Raw genomic sequence first — 20,186 nt, 5'->3', positions numbered from 1 at the left:
TGGGCCTCTACTCTGCCTCTCGCTGACATCACTGTCAGTGCTGGTCTCATAATAATCTTGAAAGGGAGTCCCCTGCTGTGTTGGCTCCAGAAGTCTGGGCTCCTTTCTTTGTTTGGTGGGCTTGGGCAGGCCCATTCCTGATACAGTGTGACAGCTGATTTCTTGAACCCCACAACAATGGCCTTTGTTCTTGCTTCTGGAGAGAAATGTAATTAACTGGGCAGAGCAGGGTGACGAAAGGCTGGGCTCTGATTTAAGCTGAGCCAGAGAAATAGGACACTCCTGAATGACCCATAAGCTGTACAGATATTTTCTTGAACTTGCAGAATTGATTTTCCCCGCACTGGTTACACCCTAATTCAATATGTCAATGGTCTCTATAGGTAACAGAGAAGTAACTCTGCACTCTAAAGCAGTGTTCCACATAGGTGTATAATGGGGCATCACTGTAGACCAGAAGTAAACCACACAGACTCTCCCTGTGAGTATACACTAACATTATGAGGCCTACCCTAGTCGGTTTCCGATCCTTCAGAGTCCCCCCTGCACCAGGCTACCTGTTGGAAGTTACCAGACTGTGCAGGATAGGAGTCTACAACCCGCAGCCCTAACATGTGTGCACATGTGTTCACTTTTAACCAGCTAAGTGCGCCTTCGCTTTGCCGTGTCACAGCCACCTTATCTCAAAAGGCGGATACTCTCGGCAAATATGCTCCGTTAATTCACCACGAGTTTACTGAGTAATGGGTAAGGTTCACCCATAGTAAAAAGGTCACATATCAGGGGGCCCAAAAAAATAATCCAAACTTATTTGATGGCAGAACCCATTTCTTTACAATAGCTATTTTGTGCAACTTGTTATCCAGGGGGAATCCTAACTAATTGTTTCTAGGACTGCCTTGTCTTTTAATCCTCTGTGTGCTGGTGTTTTGGAAGTAATAACTGTGTTGTAATATAAATGTATAAAGTACAGGGAGACACTAGACTTTCTGTGTTTTGGAAAACATAGGGGTTTCATCTGAGGAGTGACTACATGTACAAACCTCCATCTGCATTAGAATAACTATTTAATGGTTGAAGGGACTGACAGTTATCCAATTTTTCATACAGCAACAGAAATTTCGTCGTGTAAGGAAAATGTCAGATGATGAAGATGAGGAGGAAGAGGATCTTGGAGAGGAGCATGACAAGGAGGCTATTGCAGACGAAATCTTCCAGGACGGAGAAGGTGAAGAGGCACCTGAACCCCCGGAGCCCACCATTACTGTTGCAGAGGAGGAGGAAGAGGATGAGGAGTCTGGTAAGTTATTTGCATGAAATCTAATCTGCAGTCTCATTAGGTAAAAAAGGGGTCGTAAGTGTTTGGAAGAGGTGAGAAGTGGTTAAACAAGAAAATGCTTAATGTGTAATGGAAATGTGATAGCATTCTTAGGGTGAAGAACTACCACATTTCTGGGCTCAAACCTTCTTCAGTGATTTCGTGCAGACTAGTTTTTTTGTTCTTTTGAGAGTATGTGCGCTTGCAATTTGTCATTTTTGGGAAGTGTTTGGCGTAATGCTAAGTTTTTTACTTATCTGGTCGTGTCACAGCAAATTTGGCACTATTGGTATGCATACATACTGCTATTTGACATAGGCAAGACCTCTGCACATGGTGGAAAAGCTTTGCTGAACTGCCCTTAATGATTTTTCCCCTTGTGAGGTCAACAGGTGCTCCATGTTTCAGCTTTTGTTTACATCCAAAATTAGTTCAGGAATTTCAGTCCGTTTAAACTAATCTAAAAACATTTCAAACACCGACGCTATTATATAGGGTGCTGTAGACCGTGTGACAGTGCTTTGCTCGTCAGATGTGTTATGACTGTCAAGTTGAAACAACAAAATAGGGTGCATCCTTTCTGAGAAGTTGGCCTGGCATATGATGTCCACTATTCTAGTGGGCACCTTTCACCAGTCCAAACGACCCTTATTGATGGTAGGTTTAAGACCACCTTTATAGAAAGCTATCCTAGTGGTAGCTGTGGAGAGCAGCCTTCAGGCTAAGCCTTGAAGGAATGTAAAACAGCTTGTTTCACCAGTCTATAATCTCTTGAATAATCAAATGAAAGTACACCACACAAGGTATATATATAAAATATCCGTGTTTATTCTAAACACAACCCCTCTAGTCTCTTTGAGGCTAGAGGCCAAAGTACAATACAAGGACTTGAATAGCACTCAGTAAACTAGCACAGTATAGGTTTTGCCCTAGGGCCTCACAAACCATATACTAAAATAGTGGTATAAGAACCACGTGAGTAATAGAAGTGAGGCCTAGGGCCTGTAGATCCGCTAGGGCAACCAGGAACCACCCATGGTAGAGACGCAGGAGACCCACGGGGGACGCGTGCAGTGTCTAAACACATCCACAAATCACCATTGACTTCTATGGAGAAAGTTTAAGTTACAAAGTTGAAGATTTAGGACACTAAGGAGTGGAACGCGAGGGAACCCGTTCAGTACTAGACACTTCGAGAGTCAAGACCCACGGGAGCACCGAAGTACTCGTGTTACCTCACCCAGGGAAGCCGGGTGCATAGGTGTCTTTTGATGTCTGGTTTCGTCGTCGATTCCTATGGAGAGCTGCAAAGAAGTGCTGCAGGCGACCAGGAGCAAAGTGTCCGGATGGATCCAAGGGTTAATCGGAGATCTGAAGAACCTGAAAGCTGAGGGGACAGAGTCTGGGTCACTAGCCAGTGACCAGGATGGCGACAGGAAGATGCCAGCCGATGTTGGGTGCTTTAAGGTGAAGTAGGTGAAGCTCGACTCTTCAGCCACGAGTACCAGAAGGCGTTGACGACGACCAGGAGCTGGATTCAAGCTGTCCCACGAAGGATGTCGAGTTGTTCTGCAGCGTCGGAATCCGAATTGGACCTAACAAGCCTTGGCATCAGCAACCCACGCAAGATGACTAGATTGGCTTCGGTGCAGAGACCAGCAAGGTCTGAGGGACTCACCCTTTGGAGGAGAGTCAGAGCACATCTGGAGCATCCAGGAAAGCTCAAGAAACAAAGGATTGTCCTTCGTGGGGACCCACTAGCCAACGGATTAGGGATCGCGAAGGAGCCATGAGCTGCGGTGAAGAAAGCAGGACCATGGAACACTCGTGGAGTGTAGGCCTCTGAACTTCGGTGCAAAAGTTGCTCGGGCAGGGGCTTCAAATACCCCAATGCACAACTTCAGGAAACTTCGGGAAGTAGGTGCAGTTGCAAAATTGCAGGTTGTCCAGGAGTTCCAGTCCCACGTCTTTGGTGCCTGTTTGAACAGGGAGGTCACTCCTTGACCTCAAGGGAGATTTCTTCCGTCTTCCAGTCGATATGGAATGTCGAAGGTCCAAGATTTCGTCTTCAGAGTTTCGTCCAGGGTAATCTAAAGTACTAGGGACTGGGTTCCTATACTTCTACCAAGTTTAGGGGTTGGGCTAACTCTAGGGTCCCACCAATGGGAGGACCTGGGGAGGGGGTGGTTACACCCCTTCCCCTTTGTCCAGTTTCTCGCCAGAGCTGGGGCTGAGTGCCCCAGCAACCGGTTTGAACTGGGAAATGCATGGAGCACCTTGTGTGCCCCAGACAGTGTGTGAAAAGCATTCACTGAATGCAACCCTCCCTGCCCCAATACACTAAAGCCTGTCTGGGGAGGAGGTGCTGGCACCTCCCTGGACAGGAAACCTATTGTCCAGGCCTACCCTGCCAGAGTTTCGTCCAGCAGCAGGAGGTCAGACTCGTGTCTGTGGCTGCAGCATCCATTTTGTGATGCTGAGGCTCTTTAAAACATTTACCGGTGTACCAGTGTGTACATATCGTCTCCCGTCTCCCTCTAGAAGGGTGGAATTCTACCCCCTCCGCCAGAACTGGTGGTGGGGGGGGAGGAGGGGGTAGGATCCCAAAGTGTTTGACACCAAACACGACCTGTTTTGATGCAGTCAAACCAATGTTAGCGTTTACCGCGAGGTTATAATGCACTTAGGAGTATATGGTATGGCTGTATCATAGAACAGCTATAAGGAAGGGTTTCCGAAAGCTGCAGAGGGGCTCAACTCATGCTAGGGCACCCTCTCACACAAAAACAAGCACTCTGCCTTCAGGTTTGTCAAGGCCTGCCATGTGTGTGTGTGTGTGTGTGTGTGTGTGTGTGTGTGTGTGTGTGTGTGTGTTTTTTTAGTTAGATATCTAAGTAAGGGGTGCTTACACCACCTTACTCAGGCTGCAAGTGCAGACCTGTGGTGCCATTTTGGAAGGCTTCCCAGGAGTGGCATAATACATGCTTTAGGCTCTGGGGTACCTATGCCCTTAGTACCTAAGGTACCATATACTAGGGGCTCACAAGGTAACTCAGTAACCAATCTGGTATGTACCTAAAGTACATGACATCAATTTAGAGAGAGAAAAGCTAGGCTGTGGTCCTGATTAGCCAGACTAAAGTCGAAAAACCAGTGAAACACAGCACAAAGTGGGGGTAACCATAGGAAGCAGACCCCACTCTCCTACACGCTTTAAATAGCACCAAGTGCCTGTGGTAACAAACATCCCAAAAATATATAATATGCTTTTGGGCAGCATGTAATTGTATAAAAAATAAATTTTTGGCCCCACACAAACATACATTTGAATGTTTGATTGTAGAGAGAATATTCACACAATATTTCTACTTATTAATTTTTTTTTGAAGATCTATTTATAATATTGTTTGAGACATTCGTGGCTGTAGATACACATGCCTAGCATAATTCTGCCATCTAGTTTTGGGCTCCTAAGAGTGCAAGTTGTTTCTCTGCAAAGAAAGTCTTCTGAGTCATGAGCTAGATGGCTCCTTCTCTTGCTGATTATGGGCATGGCCATCAACTCCATTGTTAGATTGTTTTCATCCACCGTCTGGCTTGGATGTGTAATCCTCTGCTCCGGTTGTCATCTTCGTCTGACCCTACCATGCCTTATCGCCTGTATTATTTTCGAACGTGATTCTTTTCAGTCTTCCTCGTCTGTCCATTGAGGCAACTTCATTGGGATGACTTGAACATACTGCAGCGGACCTTCGCCTTTCGGGGCAGACTTTATCTTCCACGTTTCTTCCACACTCTGTCCACCTGATTATGAAACGAACGCCATTCAGATTCTGTGCTCGATGCCACGCCAAGTACCCACACACTGATCTGCATGAGGGTGTGTAACTTGTGCCTCTCTCCGGACGATCTGAAAGCCACCTGCGAGGCCTGCAAATCCTTTTGGTCCAAGAAGATGCTGCGTGATCGAGCTCGACAACTCGAGATGCCCCCTGCAGCGCTGAAGACACGTCTGACCTTTTTGGAACCAAAGACCATGGAGGCGGCAAACACCCAGGTGTCAACAGCATATGAGGGCTCTTTATTGTCTGGATACAGTTTAGGCTCCGAGCTCCAATTGTAGCACATCACCCCAGGAGAAACTGTGAGTACAGTGCCTGTCCTCTTGATCCCGGCCCCAACACCTCTACCAACATCCCATTCCAAGAATTTTGGTCCGAGCAAAATCTTTACTTGGGACACCACTACCCGATTGCCATGGTGGGCACCGAGCAGCTATGTCTGATCTGCTCGGCCACGCTTGGTGGAAGAAAAGCAGTAGAAGACACACGCTCTCGAACAGACTCCCTCACCATCTGAACCAGCCAAACTTCGGACCCTAGAGTGTTGGTGCTGAAACAGCACTCCAGCTCCACGTCATAATCTCCCATCGATGCAAGACCCTTGGCATTGAAAGCCTCGGAATGGAAAGGATCGGCATCAAAAGGCTTGCCGTCAAAGGTTTAGTCGAAGCTAAAATCATTCTCCATTGCAAGATGCACAGTCTCATCCAAAACAGTAGAGCCTGGGCTCCAACGCATGCAGGAGGAAATATACTTGCAATACAAAAACTATACACAGACAATGGGTCAAAGTTACTGGAAGCTAACTAAGAAACTGTACATTAATTGGGATACAATCTAAGAATCCATGGTATTCGTAGTGAAAAAAGTGTATTCCCATCAGATACCCATCCTGTTCCGCCCTACATCATTTGGGATACTTCACCCGAAGGAAGTGGAAACATGTCCACTGTAGATTAGGTAGATTGTAGCCCAATCTTTTATGAGGATACTAAAATATGATGGTGGGAAGATGGTATCAGGTGGTAAATGACTGGCAGTGCAAAGAAAATGTGTCAAGTTCAAAGGAACTAAGTGAATAATTTAATATTGGGTTGTGGGAGTGGAAAAAAAACTTTTAATGGGATCCTACCCACACCCAAAGAAATAAAAACAGTGCAAAGTAGTATAACAAATGACTACTTAGATGTTAAGAGGTCGACATGTTTCTGCAGTGTGATAGGGTCAAATGATCCCTGTCTGCTTCTTCAGGACCTTGTTAATAAATGCTACTGCTGGTGTGCTAAACAATAATGATTTTTAAATAAAATTCATATCACCTGAGATCGCCCATGGAGATGATCCAGTTGGTCATGTGAGCATATGGAACAAAGGCACACAAATACATATATACAATTAGTAACGATAGCTTCGAAGAAAAAATACACGATTGTGTAAATGAGAAAATGTCAAGTAGTATTGATCAACAGTTGCTAAAAAGGTCAACTTAATTGCTACAGAGCAATATGAATAGAAAGCCAGGGTAACACTGTACCCACTCACCCACTGTTTGGGGAATGAACTCTCCACCTCACCCGGCTACAGCTCAGGTATAAATGGAGCACCGCTCTATAGAGGAGAACAGAAGAAATAATACAGAAAGAGGAAAAACCAAAGAGACAAACAACTAGACATGATTAGTTATCATCTTCGCCAGGTCGGCGCTGTTTACAAAGAAGCGAAGATTGACACCAGATAGAGAGTTAATATATGTAAAGGATGTTATAAACACATCTCTCAGAGATTCATTTGTCTTACATTGCGCGCTGGAAACCAACGCGCTGAGCTGCCATCTTAGAGGAATGACCCCACTATGAATGTCAACGTGGTTAACCGCTAAGTAGAGAAAGCACCGTTGATTCACCGACAGAAAGTTCGGCGCACATGGCCGAGATCAACAAAGCCCCCGTCTCTTTCATATTGCTTAAACAGTGGTATATAGTCAAGCGAAAATGCAAAAAGGCGAGAATGCAAACAAAGGTTGCTGACCACTGTCCCCGTATCGTAAGCTTACCTGTCCTTCGGTACTCCTGACATCCGTCTAGGCTGTCAAGTGGGAGGTACCCGAACGGACAGGGAGCGGGGTTTATGACGTGTCTTCGCGCGCCACCGTGTAGATCAGGTGACCGCTGATCGCGTTAGATTACTGGGTAATTGAGTCTATCCTGCAAGACACTGAGGAAAGACTAAGCAAGTCTTTCACTCGTTAGATAGTTTAATATTAGACCATTGGACACACCCAGAGAAGATAAAGCCCGAATACATGTAGTCAGATATGATATTTTTTCAGCGCTGACTTCTAACTCAATTTGCATAAGTCCTGTGGTAGGGCGTGGTACATCCCGCACAAAGCTCTTGGGAGATGTAGTTTTCTTATGCGGAAGTATAGCGCGAAATTTTGCAAATTTGCAATACTGAATGGGTGATAACGGACTATCTTGTTTGTCAACATGAACATGTGTTCTGCGATAACTATGATATAATATATATCGCATACTTATTTTATTGGAAATCATTTTCTAAAGATAATTAGTGGGGAGACCTGCAGGTCTCCCCACTAATTATCATCTTTAGAAAATGAGAAAATAAGAAAACAAGGGTAAACATAGATCCAGAAACAGGACATGTTTCCACCACACCACACGGGAAGAGGAAGTCAAATACAGCACTTACATATCCAGTGCCTGTCAATCAATCAGAGAATTTGTAAATCGCGCTACTTAACCGTGAGGGTCTCAAGGTGCTGCCTGAAGGTGAGCAGGTCTTGTGTCTGCCGTAGATGGGTGGGGAGGGTGTTCCAGGTCTTGGCGGCGAGGAAGGAGAAGGATCTGCCGCCGGAGGTCGTTCTCCGGATGCACGGGACAGCGGCAAGGGCGAGGATGGCGGAGCGGAGCTGGTGGGCGGGGGTGTAGAATTTGAGTCTTTTGTTCAGGTAGGCTGGTCCGGTGTTGTGGAGTGCTTTGTGTGCGTGGGTGAGGAGTTTGAAGGTGAGCCTCTTGTTGGCGGGGAGCCAGTGCAGGTCTCTTAGGTGGGAGGAGATGTGGCTGCGGCGGGGGACATCGAGGATCAGACGGGCTGAGGCGTTCTGGATGCGTTGTAGTCGTCGTAGGCGTTTGGCCGGGATTCCTGCGTAGAGTGCGTTGCCGTAGTCTACCCTGCTGTTGACGAGGGCTTGGGTCACTGTTCTTCTTGTTTCGGTCGGGATTCACTTGTAGATCCTGCGGAGCATGCTGTAGCAGGAGGAGGAGATGGCACTGACCTGCTTCGACATGGAGAGGGAGGAGTCCAGGATGAATTCCATGGTTGTGTGCATGGTCCGTGGGTGTCTGAGCTGCGGTCGGCCACCAGGAGTCGTCCCAAGCAGAGGGGGGGACCTAGGATGAGGACCTCCGTCTTGTCCGAGTTCAGTTTCAGACGGCTGCTCCTCATCCACTCGGCGACGGCCTTCATTCCTTCGTGGAGGTTGGTTTTGGCGGTGTGCGGGTCCTTGGCGAGGGAGAGGATGAGCTGGGTGTCGTCGTCGTCGTAGGAGATGATGTTCAGGTCGCGCAAGTGGCGGGCCACTTGTGCGAGGGGGGCCATGTAGACATTGAACAGGGTCGGGCTGAGCGATGAGCCTTGGTGTACGCCGCAGATGATGTTGGTGGCTTCGGATCGGAAGGGCGGGAGGTGGACTCTCTGGGTTCTGCCGGAGAGGAAGGATGTGGTCCAGTCCAGGGCCTTCTTCTGGATTCCGGCTTCTTGGAGGCGTGTTCTCAGTGTGCGTTGGCAGACCGTGTCAAATGCGGCTGACAGGTCCAGGAGGATGAGGGCTGAAGTTTCGCGGTTGTCTAGCTGGGGCCTGATTTCGTCTGTGGGGGCGATAACTAAGGGCCGTCTCAGTGCTGTGGTTGCGTCTGAATCCAGACTGGGATGGTCTAGGATGCTGTTGTCCTCGAGGTGGTGAGTCAGCTGCATGTTGGCGATTTTCTCGATGACCTTCACCAGGAAGGGGAGCAGGGAGATGGGCCGGAAGTTCTTGAGGTCCTTGGGCTTCTTGAGGAGGGCGTTGATTTAGGCGTGCTTCCAGCATTCCAGGAATGTCGCAGTGTCGAAGGAGATGTTGATGATGTTTCGTAGTTGGGGTGCGATGGTTGCATCAGCTTTGTTGAAAACGTGGTGTGGGCTGGGGTCTGACGGAGATCCTGAGTGGATGGAGTTCATGAACTTGCGTGTCTCTTCATTGTTGACGTGGGACCAGGAGGTCAGCTTGTTGGTGCAGGTGGCGTTCGGGGTGTGGTCTGTTGCGGTTGGGGCGGATGAGGAGTTGAAACTGTCGTGGATGTCGTTGATTTTGCGATGGAAAAAGGTGGCCAGTGAGTTGCACAGATCCCGCGAGGGCGGTATGTCGTTGGTGTTGGCGTTGGGTTTGGAGAGTTCCTTCACTATGTTGAATAGTTCTTTGCTGTCGTGTGCGTTGTTCTCTAGTCGGGCTTTCAAGGATGATCTCTTGGCTGTTCTGATGAGGTGATGATGTCTGCAAATGGCGTCCTTGTGGGCTGCGTGGCCGTCTAGTGTACGGTCGTGGAGCCATTTCTTCTCCAGCTTCTGGCATGTCCGTTTGGAGATCTGGAGTTTTTCGTTGAACCAGGCGGCTTTCTTGCTGGGGTGGTTGGTGGAGGGTTTCTTGATCGGGGCGAGGGTGTTGGCGCAGTCATCGATCCACTGTCTGAAGTTTCGGGCGGCGGCGTCTGTGTCTGTGTCGGTGGGTGGGTTCTGGGTGAGGGTGGAGGTCAGTTGGTCTTCGGTAACTTTGCTCCAGCAGCGTCGAGGCAGTTGTTGGGTGCGGTGGTTGGTTTCTTGAAGGTGAAGTGGATGCATCGGTGGTCGGTCCAGTGGAGTTCGGTGATGTGGTTGAAGGCGATGTGGGTGCTTGTGGAGAAGACTGGGTTGAGCGTGTGGCTGGCGGCGTGGGTGGGTTTGGTGACGAGTTGTCGGAGGCCGAGGTTGGCGAGGTTGTCGATCAGGGCAGTGGAGATGGCATCATTGTTGTTCCCAAGGTGGAAGTTCAGGTCCCCGAGGAGGATGTAGTCCATGGAGATGAGTGCGTGGGTGCTGGCGATGGCGGCGACGGAGTCGCTGAAGAGGGCCCGGGGTCCAGTAGGTCTGTAGTTGAGTGCTCCTCTGAGGGTGGTGTTGGGGTCGGAGTGGATCCAGAAGGGAAGGTGTTCAGCGGAGTTGAGGGAGTCGTCTGCGAGAGTGTGGACCTGGAGGGTGGACTTGTGGACGATGGCTATTGCTCCTCCCAACCCGTTGGTGCAGTCTCTGCGGGAGATCTTGTAGCCGTCCGGGATGGCTATGGCGACGTCGGGTGCCGTGGAGTCATTCCACCAGGTCTCGGTCAGGAAGGCAACGTCCGGGGCGGTGGTGTCGAGCCGGACCCAGAGCTCGACGGCGTGTTTGCGTGCGGTGCGGGTGTTGAGGAGTATGCAGTGGAGGTAGTTGGGTCCGGTCTCTGGAGGTCTGGTGGTTCAGTCGCATGTGAAGTTGCAGGTGTGGCAGGAGATGGGTCCGTGGGTGCGTTTCGGGGCGGCCTGGAAGCAGCGGTGGTCTCGGCCGGTGTTGAGAGCATGGAGGGTGTTGGCATCCTATCGGAGTCTGGCGGTGTGACATGTGCGAGGTCCAGGGGTTCTGGCGCGGTCAAGAAGAAGGACTCTGCCACATCTCCTATGCACCCTTCCTCTCCTGTATCTCCTTCTCCTGCTCTCCCTTTGAACATTTCACCTCAAAATTCTCCCCCTCCACAACCTACACCTCCTCAAGAGGCTGATGATGATCAGTATAGCATGGGGGGAGGGAAAGACCCAGATGATCCTTTCCCCTACCCAACAGGCTCACCAGACTGGGAATACCCAAACCCACAGGATATACCAGATATTCCTGACCCACATAAATATCCATCTAAACCTTCTCCTCCAGAAGACAATATTGTGTTTGGACATTTAATTGATAGAGCTGCCATCTATCACAAGGTAACCATGCATTCAGATGAGGCAGAAGAAGACTTTTTATTAGACCCTTTTGAACAATCACAAAAATCTGTACAAATACTGCCAATGATTAAAGGAGTAATTAAACATGCACCAGAAGTGTTTAAAGATCCTGTAAGAGCTAGAATCATAAACCCAAGGATAGAGAAAAAGTACAGAGCAGTTCCTGCTTACATTAAAGGACAGCTACCCTTAGACTCCCTAGTAGTTTCAAACGCTAGGAAAAGAGCAAACCCCCAAACATCAGGCAAAGCACCACCTCCTGATAAAGAATCAAAGTTTATAGATGCTTCAGGGAAAAGAATAGCTGCCCAAGCTAGCAATACATTGCGTATTGCTAACACACAAGCCCTCCTCGCAAGATACGACAGGGCTCACTATGATCAGCTACAGAAGCTGTTACAACATGTACCTGACCAATCTAAAGCACAAGCAGATGACCTCATACAAGAGGGTAAGCTTATATCAAATGCCTCCATTAAATGTGCACTAGATGTAGCAGACACTGTATCCAGGGCAATAAACACCAGTGTCTCCTTAGACGTCACCCGTGGCTACGCATTTCAGGATTTAAGCAAGAAGTACAGACTACTATCTTAAATCAACCATTTAACCAACAACAATTGTTTGGTCCAGAAGTAGACACAGCTCTTGAAAAAATGAAAAAAGACACTGACACAGCCAAGTCTTTGGGAGCTCTGCAGTCTACCCAAGCAAGAGGCTCCTTTCGTCGATTCTTCTAGAGAGGAGGCTCCAAACAAGCTGGAGCACACAATTCAGCTTCTTTTAAGACAAATACACAAGCATCCTCTATTAAAGGACAATAAGGGAGGAGGTCAAGGTTGTGAGAAGTTGGCCTGATATATAGTGCTCACTATTCTAGTGATCACTTTGTATCATACCAAACAACCCTTATTGATGATTGGTTGTAAGTCAACCTTTCAGACCAGCTATCCTAGTAGCATGAACGCGAGCAGTCTTCAGGCTAAACTCTAGAGGGCGTGTTAAGCCAGCTGTTTTACCATCACATATACCCCTTGAACACCAAGTGAAAGGACACCACACAAGTTGTTATAAAAATATAGGATATTTATTAATAACAGTTCTACCCTGAACTCTTTATGAGTCAGGGAGCTAAGCACAATACAAAACTCTTACGAAAATACTTTAAGTTGCACCAGTTACACAAATGCCCGAGGGGCACGAAAAACCATATACTACAAAAGTGGAATGCGAAATACTAGCAGGTAAGTAACAAGATCCAGAGACTTCAGGATCGCTAGAACTACACTACTGAACCTTAAGATTACGAGCAGGGGGCCTAGGGAGATCGGGTGCAGAGTGTGCACTCTCACGCGGGATGCGGGACAAAGTCTATGGATGCTAGATTTCGTAAAGTTAGTGTTATCGGACGAATCCGACTAGTTAGGCTGAAAACTAAAAAGGATCAGGACACTTAGATAGTGAACCTACGTTGGAGCACCGAAATGCTCGAGTTACCTAGCCCAGGGGCTGCGGATGCATAGGGTTCAAAAGACGTTGGGAATCCTCGTTACAGTCTATGGAGCCTTAAAGAAGAAGTTGCTGGCAGGCGACCAGTGATGAAGTTCGATGGGATCCAAGCCTGGATCGGAGTTGAAGATGACCTGAAAGCAGAGGGGACTCAGTTCTTGATCACTAGCCAGTGATCAGATGGGTACCAGGATGGCACCGGATGAGGGCACCTCGACCAGGTGAGTGGGCGACGCTTGGCTCTGCAGTCTCTCGGACCAGGAGGCGTTGTCGGCGACCAGGATGGAGGGGCGAGCTGTCCCACGAGGGTGTCTGCTGTCGGCGCTGCTGAAACCAGGATTGGAGCAACAAGCCTTGGCAAAGGATGGCGTCTGGAGTGGACCAGGAGGGTCCAGGGTGCTCCTCTGTTGGAGGGGAGCAAGGGCCAGTCTGGAGCAACCGGGCCAGTCTGGAGCAACCAGACCAGCGGTGAACTCGTCGTGGTACGTCGTCAAGAGGGTCACTAGCCAACGGGCAAGTGACCGGACAACGTGGCAAGCAGCAAGGAAGCAGAAGGGCCCCACGCAGATCTCGTGGATGCTGGGAGGCTGGACTTCGGTGCTGGAGCTGCTTAGGGTTAGGGCTTCTCAAACCCCAGTGCACTTACTCGAGGGTCTCTCGGGGGTCGTGCTGGTGAAGCGTCGTGCAGGTCTTGAAGATGGCCGGTCCCACGGGTCTCGTCGCACCCACGAATCTCAGCTGTGCTGGATGATGTAGGTAGAGGTCAGAGATGGCAGGGAATCCGGGTCTCGTCGAGCTGGGCAGTCTTGATCCGGAGGATGGACTTACAGCAAACCGCAAGAGCTTCGATGGTGCCTGCTGGTGCAGGGTGGCTTCTCCTTAGCCACAAGGGAGAGTCTTCAGAAGAGTCAAGAGTTCCTTTCGTGGAAAGTAGTTTCAAGATTCAGAATTATCTAATTTGGGAAGGGGGCCTGCTCCTATCTTTATACTAAGAAAAGGGGCTGGCACGCGACTAAGTCCTGCCCTATGGGTGGGACTAGGAGGGGGGTGGTTACACCCCTCTCCTTTGTCCGGTCTCTCCCCAGCTCAGGGGCTGGTGTGCCCCAGGAACTGGTTTGAGCCGGCATATGCACAGTGAGCACCGGGGTGCCACTTGCAGTCACCTTCCTTTCAGCCCTGCCTACCTGGAATACACAAAATCCTGTCTGGGATGGGGCTGGCACCGCCCCGGACAGGAAACCCTTTGTCCATGCCTCCGTTGCTGGAAGGACTCCCAGCAGCAGGAGGGCAGACTTGTGTCTCGGTGGCAGCATCCATTTTGTGGAGCTGAGGCTATGTCTGACTTTAACCGGGGTTCACAATTACATACATGTCGTGTCCCTCTAGAAGGGAGGAATGCTAACCCCGTCGCCAGAATTGGCGAGGGGTTAGTATTCCAATTCGTATGACACCTTACTCGACATGTTTTGATAAAGCTATACCAAAGTTAGCATTTAACCGCGAGGATTATAATGCACTTAAGAGTATATGGTATAGCGTTATCATGGAACAGCTATTTGGACTTGGTTCCGCAAGCTGCAAACAGGCTCAGCTCATGCCAGAGCACCATCTCACATAATTCCAAGCACTCTGCCTTCAGGATTGATAAGGCCTGCCATAGGAGTGACTGATAGGAATATATGTGTCCATTTTAGGGTTAGATATAGGAATACTATATCTAAAGCAAAGGGTGTTTACACCACCTTGCCCCAGCTGTTGTGCAGCCAGTTGTGTCTGTTTGGGTGGCCAGCCAGGGGTGGCATAATACATGCTTCAGCTCCTGGTAGGCCCTGGGTACACCTATGCCCTGGATACCTAAGGTATGCGGTACAGGGACTGATAAGGTGGCCCAGTACCAATTGGTAAAATGCACCTAAGGTACATGGTTGTAATTTAGAGAGAGAACAGCTAGGCTGTGGGTCTGATTAGCAGGCCCACAGCCAGGGAAAGTCGTAAATCGGTGAAGCAAAAAGCAAAAAGCTGGGGTGGCCATGGGATTGCAGACCCCACTCTCCTACAAAGGTAACCACAACAATTGATCCTCTTCCACCACTAAACAGTGACTTCCTTCAGCTCCCCCAACAGCATACCACTCCTGTAGGGGGGGGAGATTAACACAGTTCCTACCAGTCTGGAATTCCATCACAACAGACAAGTTGGTAAGACAAATTATCCAGTATGGTTACTGCCTAGAGCTTGCAGCTACCCCGCCAAATATACCACCCAGACAGCGTCCAATGTCCACAGAACATCTAACGCTGCTCCAACAAGAGGTTCTCTCATTGCTGCAAAAAGATGCAATAGAGCTAGTTCCATTGCACAATCAAGGAACAGGGGTCTACTCATTCTACTTCCTAATACCCAAAAAGGATGGGACACTAAGACCAATTCTAGATTTAAGACCTCTCAATCTGTATATACACTCAGACCATTTTCACATGGTCACTTTACAACAATTGCTCCCATTATTGCAACAAGACCTACACTAGACTTGAAAGACGCCTACTTTCACATTCCTATACATCCTTCTCACAGGAAGTATCTCCGGTTTGTGATAGGACAACACTATCAATTCAAAGTCCTTCCATTCGTGGTCACAACTGCACCAAGAGTGTTCACAAAGTGCCTAGCAGTAGTAGCAGCACATCTCAGAAGACAACATATCCATGTCTTCCCATACATAGACGATTGGCTCATAAAAGCAAAGTCATTCAACCAACGTGTTCAACACACATCTCACACAATTCAAACACTGCACAACTTGGGGTTTACAATAAACCGCACCGAGTCACATCTAGAGCCCTCTCATGTACATCAATACCTATGGGCTACCATAAACACCAATACAGCTCTAGCTTATCCCAGTCCAGCCAGGATACAGAGCATTCTAACCTTAGTCACAAGGTTTCAAAACCAACACTCTCTCCCAGCCAGAGTGTTCATGCAATTAATAGGCATGATGGCATCTTGCATTTTTATTGTACCATATGCAAGACTGCAAATGCGCCCATTGCAAGAATGTCTAGCACATCAGTGGAATGAGGCACAAGGACAACTAACAGACCTGGTGTTGGTGGACAGCCGCACACATCGTTCTCTGCAGTGGTGGAACACCAAAAACTTGTCCAGAGGGCGGCCGTTCCTCGAGCCTGTTCCACAGATAGTACTGACAACAGACGTATCCCTCACAGGATGGGGAGCACATCACCTCCACCACACAACTCAGGGGAGATGGACCGCTCCACAAAAGGTGCTTCACATCATGACAGCCATGTACTACATAAAAAAACAGGGAGGCACGCATTCCCTGCAACTGTCCCAGCTCGCACAAAACATTTGGAGATGGGCCATTCCACCAAAAATATATCTGCTTGCAGAACACCTTCCAGGAGTTCACAATCAGATAGCCGATCTGTTAAGTTGACAGACACAACAGATTCACGAATGGGAACTACATCTGCAAGTTCTTCAACCATTCTTTCACAAATGGTGTCATCCAGACATAGACCTGTTTGCCACACACGAAAACGCAAAATGCCCAACCTTCGTCGCCAGGTTTCCACACCCGTTGTCCAAGGGCAATGCGATATAGATGAACTGGTCAGGCAGATTTGCGTACACTTTTCCGCCAACCCCACTAATACCACTAGTGGTACGCAAGCTTAGACAACAGTCTCTCAAAATGATCCTGGTAGCTCCCACATGGGCACGCCAACCGTGATTCACCACACTGCTAGAACTCTCCCTAGTTCCACACCAGAAATTGTCTGTGACACCATCCATGCTAACGCAGAACCATGGAGACATCAGGCATCCAGATCAAAGTCAACTGAATCTGGCGATCTGGCTCCTGAAGTCTTAGAGTTTGGTTACCTTAACCTGCCATCAGACTGTATGAATATCATTAAAGTAGCCAGAAGACCTACTACTAGAGCTTGATATGCTGCTAAATGGAAATAATTTGCCATTTACTGCAGTAATAATCAAATTGATCCTTTAGATGCTTCCATCCAAAATATTATCTGTTTCCTTCTCCATTTACAAAGATGTAATCTGGCATATTCATCTATACGTTTACATCTTGCAGTTATTGCCGCGTATCTACAAAACAGACAACATATGTTGTTGTTTAGAGTACCAGCAATAAAAGCTTTTATGGAAGGATTAAAAATAATTATTCCTCCTATTGTTCTTACCAGGCTCATGGGACCCCCTTTTGAACCTTTACACAAATGTGAACTACAATTTCTCACATGGAATACAGCTTTCCTCGTTGCTATTACCACTCTTGCAAGAGTAAGTGAGATTCAAGCTTTCACTATACAAGAACCATTCTTACAATTACACCGTAACAAGGTGGTTCTAAGAACTAATCCTAAATTCCTTCCTAAAGTAATTACTCCTTTTCATCTAAACCAATCTGTTGTTACCAGTGTTTTTTTCAAAACCCAGACTCTGTAGCAGAAAGAGCTTTACACACACTAGACAAACTATTTCTTCTCAATTACATCAATAGGACCAAGTCCTTTCGCAAAACAAAGCAACTATTTGTAGCTTCCTCTCCACCACATAAAGGCAACCCCATTTCTTCATCACCAAGCCTGCAGTGTTTTTTGCAACTGGAGAATCTCCTTTGAAGTCAACAGGGCACCTGACACTAAAACAGCACCCTGCCCCCAGCCGCCTCTGTGCCGCTGTGGGTGCACCTTGTGTGGTAACTCGGATCCCCCTGTGCTCTGAGCCGAACACCAGGAGCTTTGCTCCTACAACCTTGTGGCCTACTCATGAGCAGCCGCCAACCGGAGGCCCCTTTTCCCCCATTGGACAACAATGGGCCTCAGCACTAATCCATGCCGGAGGCTCCCTGCACCAATACCTGAGGTACTGGAGCCTGTTGCAAACAACAAGGCTTGTGTGTATTCAGACCAAACACCACCACCTCCAAAACCCACCTACATGTCGAGGTACTCCTGCAGGGGGAAGCTTCACAACAGAAATAGCCTTGCTGTGTTTTCATCCTCTTTGGCAGGTGCTTCAATAACTGTAAGAGTGTGAATCCCTCCATCCTGCTGAACAAAACACCTGCTCACCCGAGTCCCCTAGCCCGAGTCCATTGAATCAGACTGTCCCTCTGTGTTCCTCCGACCCTCAAGATCCAAGACCACCTGTGGGTTCTGCCAGACTGGTCTCTCAGTTCCATGTGCAGCCGTTTTTTGCAGGTACTCTTCCACGATGACTTCAAGGTGTAGTGCTCAAGGCTACCACTGTTGAAAGCACCTCCGCAGGGCTCCAGGACAAGTAAACCTAAACTTTTGGTTCTTTCTTAGACCTTGGCTCCTACTTACCTGAAGTCCAGAAGAACAGTCCAGTAAGTCTTTTGCAAGTGGCCCTATGCAGTGTAGGTTTCTTGCATAGGATAAGATTACTGCGTTCGAGATTCAGCTGTACTTTCTATGTTTCTGAAAATCGGTAATTCGATAAGTAATTACCTGATCTAGAAGATCTTGGTGTCTAAAGTAATAAAAAAAATCTGTTACTTGTGCAGATTGATGTCGGATTTCTAATTTATTGACTGTGTGTGCAAATAAATGCCTAACACTCCCCTCTGATCAGCCTGAGGCTGCTCGACCACACTACTGCAAATAGAGCACCTTGGCATTGTTGAAGCAAGCCCCTGTATACTGGTAAGGTATACCTGTACTTTCTACACAGTACTCCTCATTCTGGCTCACTATATAGAGAGCCACCATCCTACAGTGACAATGTAAAAAGAGTTTCTTTCTACAATATAGACTGTGTTAAGGTGCTGGAAGAACCTTGGTCCGATTTCTTCAAGGGCTCAGTACATTTCACCCAGTTCCATAAAGGCGATCTGATGTGAAACTAGAAGCCAGTGGAGCTTCAGGGTGGCTAGACTAATGTGATTCCTAGGTTTAAGATACAAAAGTGTGTCTGAGTTTTGACCCATTGCTATTTGTTTGGGAGGAAATCATGAGCTCTTGTTGGGAGAGTTCAATATCAATTCTAACTTGTTAATTTTAGGAGAATCCTAGATAGGGGAAAATCAGTGTTCGAGGCATGTGTACTGTTGATCACATGCTTTGCATACTCCTGCCATCTAGTGTTGGGCCCAGATGTTTGTAAATTGTTTTGTTTGAAGAAGTCTTTTCCAGTCAAGAGGCATGGTGACACTTCCTTTAGGTGATAGTGCAAACTCCATTGCTAGATTGTTTTTTTTTCACCATTGGGTTTGGACTTGTATTGCTACACTTTGGTTCAACACGTCCTTCGGTTCCCCTCGGTGCACAATCCACTACCCTCGACGGTATTTTATCTCTGCGTAGCTTACCGATTCCAAAATCTTCTGTCGAAAACTTTGTGGAAGGCCGTTGGGCCTAACGTGTCGGGCCAGCTTGCAGTAGGTGGAACAGACCCATAACAATTCTGTCCCAGGTGTCACGCTAAGTACCCCTGTGCCGATTTGCAGGAAGTGTCCAACTTGTGTTTGTCACCAGAACACAACAAAGAGAACTGTGCAGCCTGCCAATTGTTTTGATCCAGGAAGGCGCTCCATGACCGTCGGGCTCTACGTTACGAAATGTATCAACAATGCAGCGGCTCTGCTCCAGATCGTTTTGGAGAAGACTCCGACCAGGAAATCTTCGAAGCACAGGGAGTCGAGGAGGAAGAGCTACACATCTCCGTGTCTGAGGAAGACTCTGACATTGAAGAGGACATCGCGCAGGGTCAGCGTACCGTGAGTAAAGATACTCCCCTGCCCCAAATGTTGTCCATAAAAAAAGGCTCTAGGCCCTCCTCTGCCTTCGAGCCAAGGTTGGCACAGAGAAAATGTTTTGAACGCCCCGCTCTCTGGCCTGGCACCAAAACATTTGTCAAAGCCTTCTGGCTCAGGACCGAGTCGACCACTTTCAGGCACCAAACCAAAATCTTCGGCACCGAAATCAAAACCAACATCTGCGGATCCAAAATCCTCGGCTCCCAAATCATAGCAACAAAAATTCTGGCACCTAAAGACAATGCAGCTCCTCCTCCATCCAAAGAGCCTCAGTTAGATGTCCCGCCTTCCAACATGGACCCAAAGCAAAAGGTGCTTGTCATTAACCTGAAGACTGGGCATCTTTACACAAAGCTACCGGCAAAACACAAGCCAGAACTCAAGGACTCTTACCATATTCCTCTTAAAAGAAAGAATACTGGTACTAATACTTCTCCACCTCCCCTTTCACCTTCTTCACCAATATATCCAAATTTACTTATTATACCCACAAATTCACCACAATCACCTGATCACCAGGATGATAGGGACGGAGATGGAGATGCACCAGAGGACAATAATCCTGACCCATGGATCGATTATAGTACAGATCCTAATACTCACAACCACCC

The 20,186-nt window shown here is 48.0% G+C and overlaps 1 protein-coding gene across 1 annotated transcript in view; it reads left to right on the top strand.

Annotated features, from left to right (window-relative positions):
- Window positions 1–20,186, top strand: part of SUPT6H (SPT6 homolog, histone chaperone and transcription elongation factor) — a 1,180,384-nt gene that overhangs the window by 134,215 nt on the left and 1,025,983 nt on the right. The window contains exon 5 of the mRNA XM_078680107.1: window positions 1,111–1,300. Coding sequence (XP_078536233.1) covers window positions 1,111–1,300 — 190 coding nt within the window. The remainder of the gene's footprint in view (window positions 1–1,110; window positions 1,301–20,186) is intronic.

Source organism: Lissotriton helveticus, chromosome 3_1, assembly GCF_964261635.1.
Source record: "Lissotriton helveticus chromosome 3_1, aLisHel1.1, whole genome shotgun sequence".
Lineage (NCBI taxonomy): Eukaryota > Metazoa > Chordata > Amphibia > Caudata > Salamandridae > Lissotriton > Lissotriton helveticus.
Note: the sequence above shows the minus strand (reverse complement) of the source record. Positions and strands in the feature narration are given on the sequence as shown.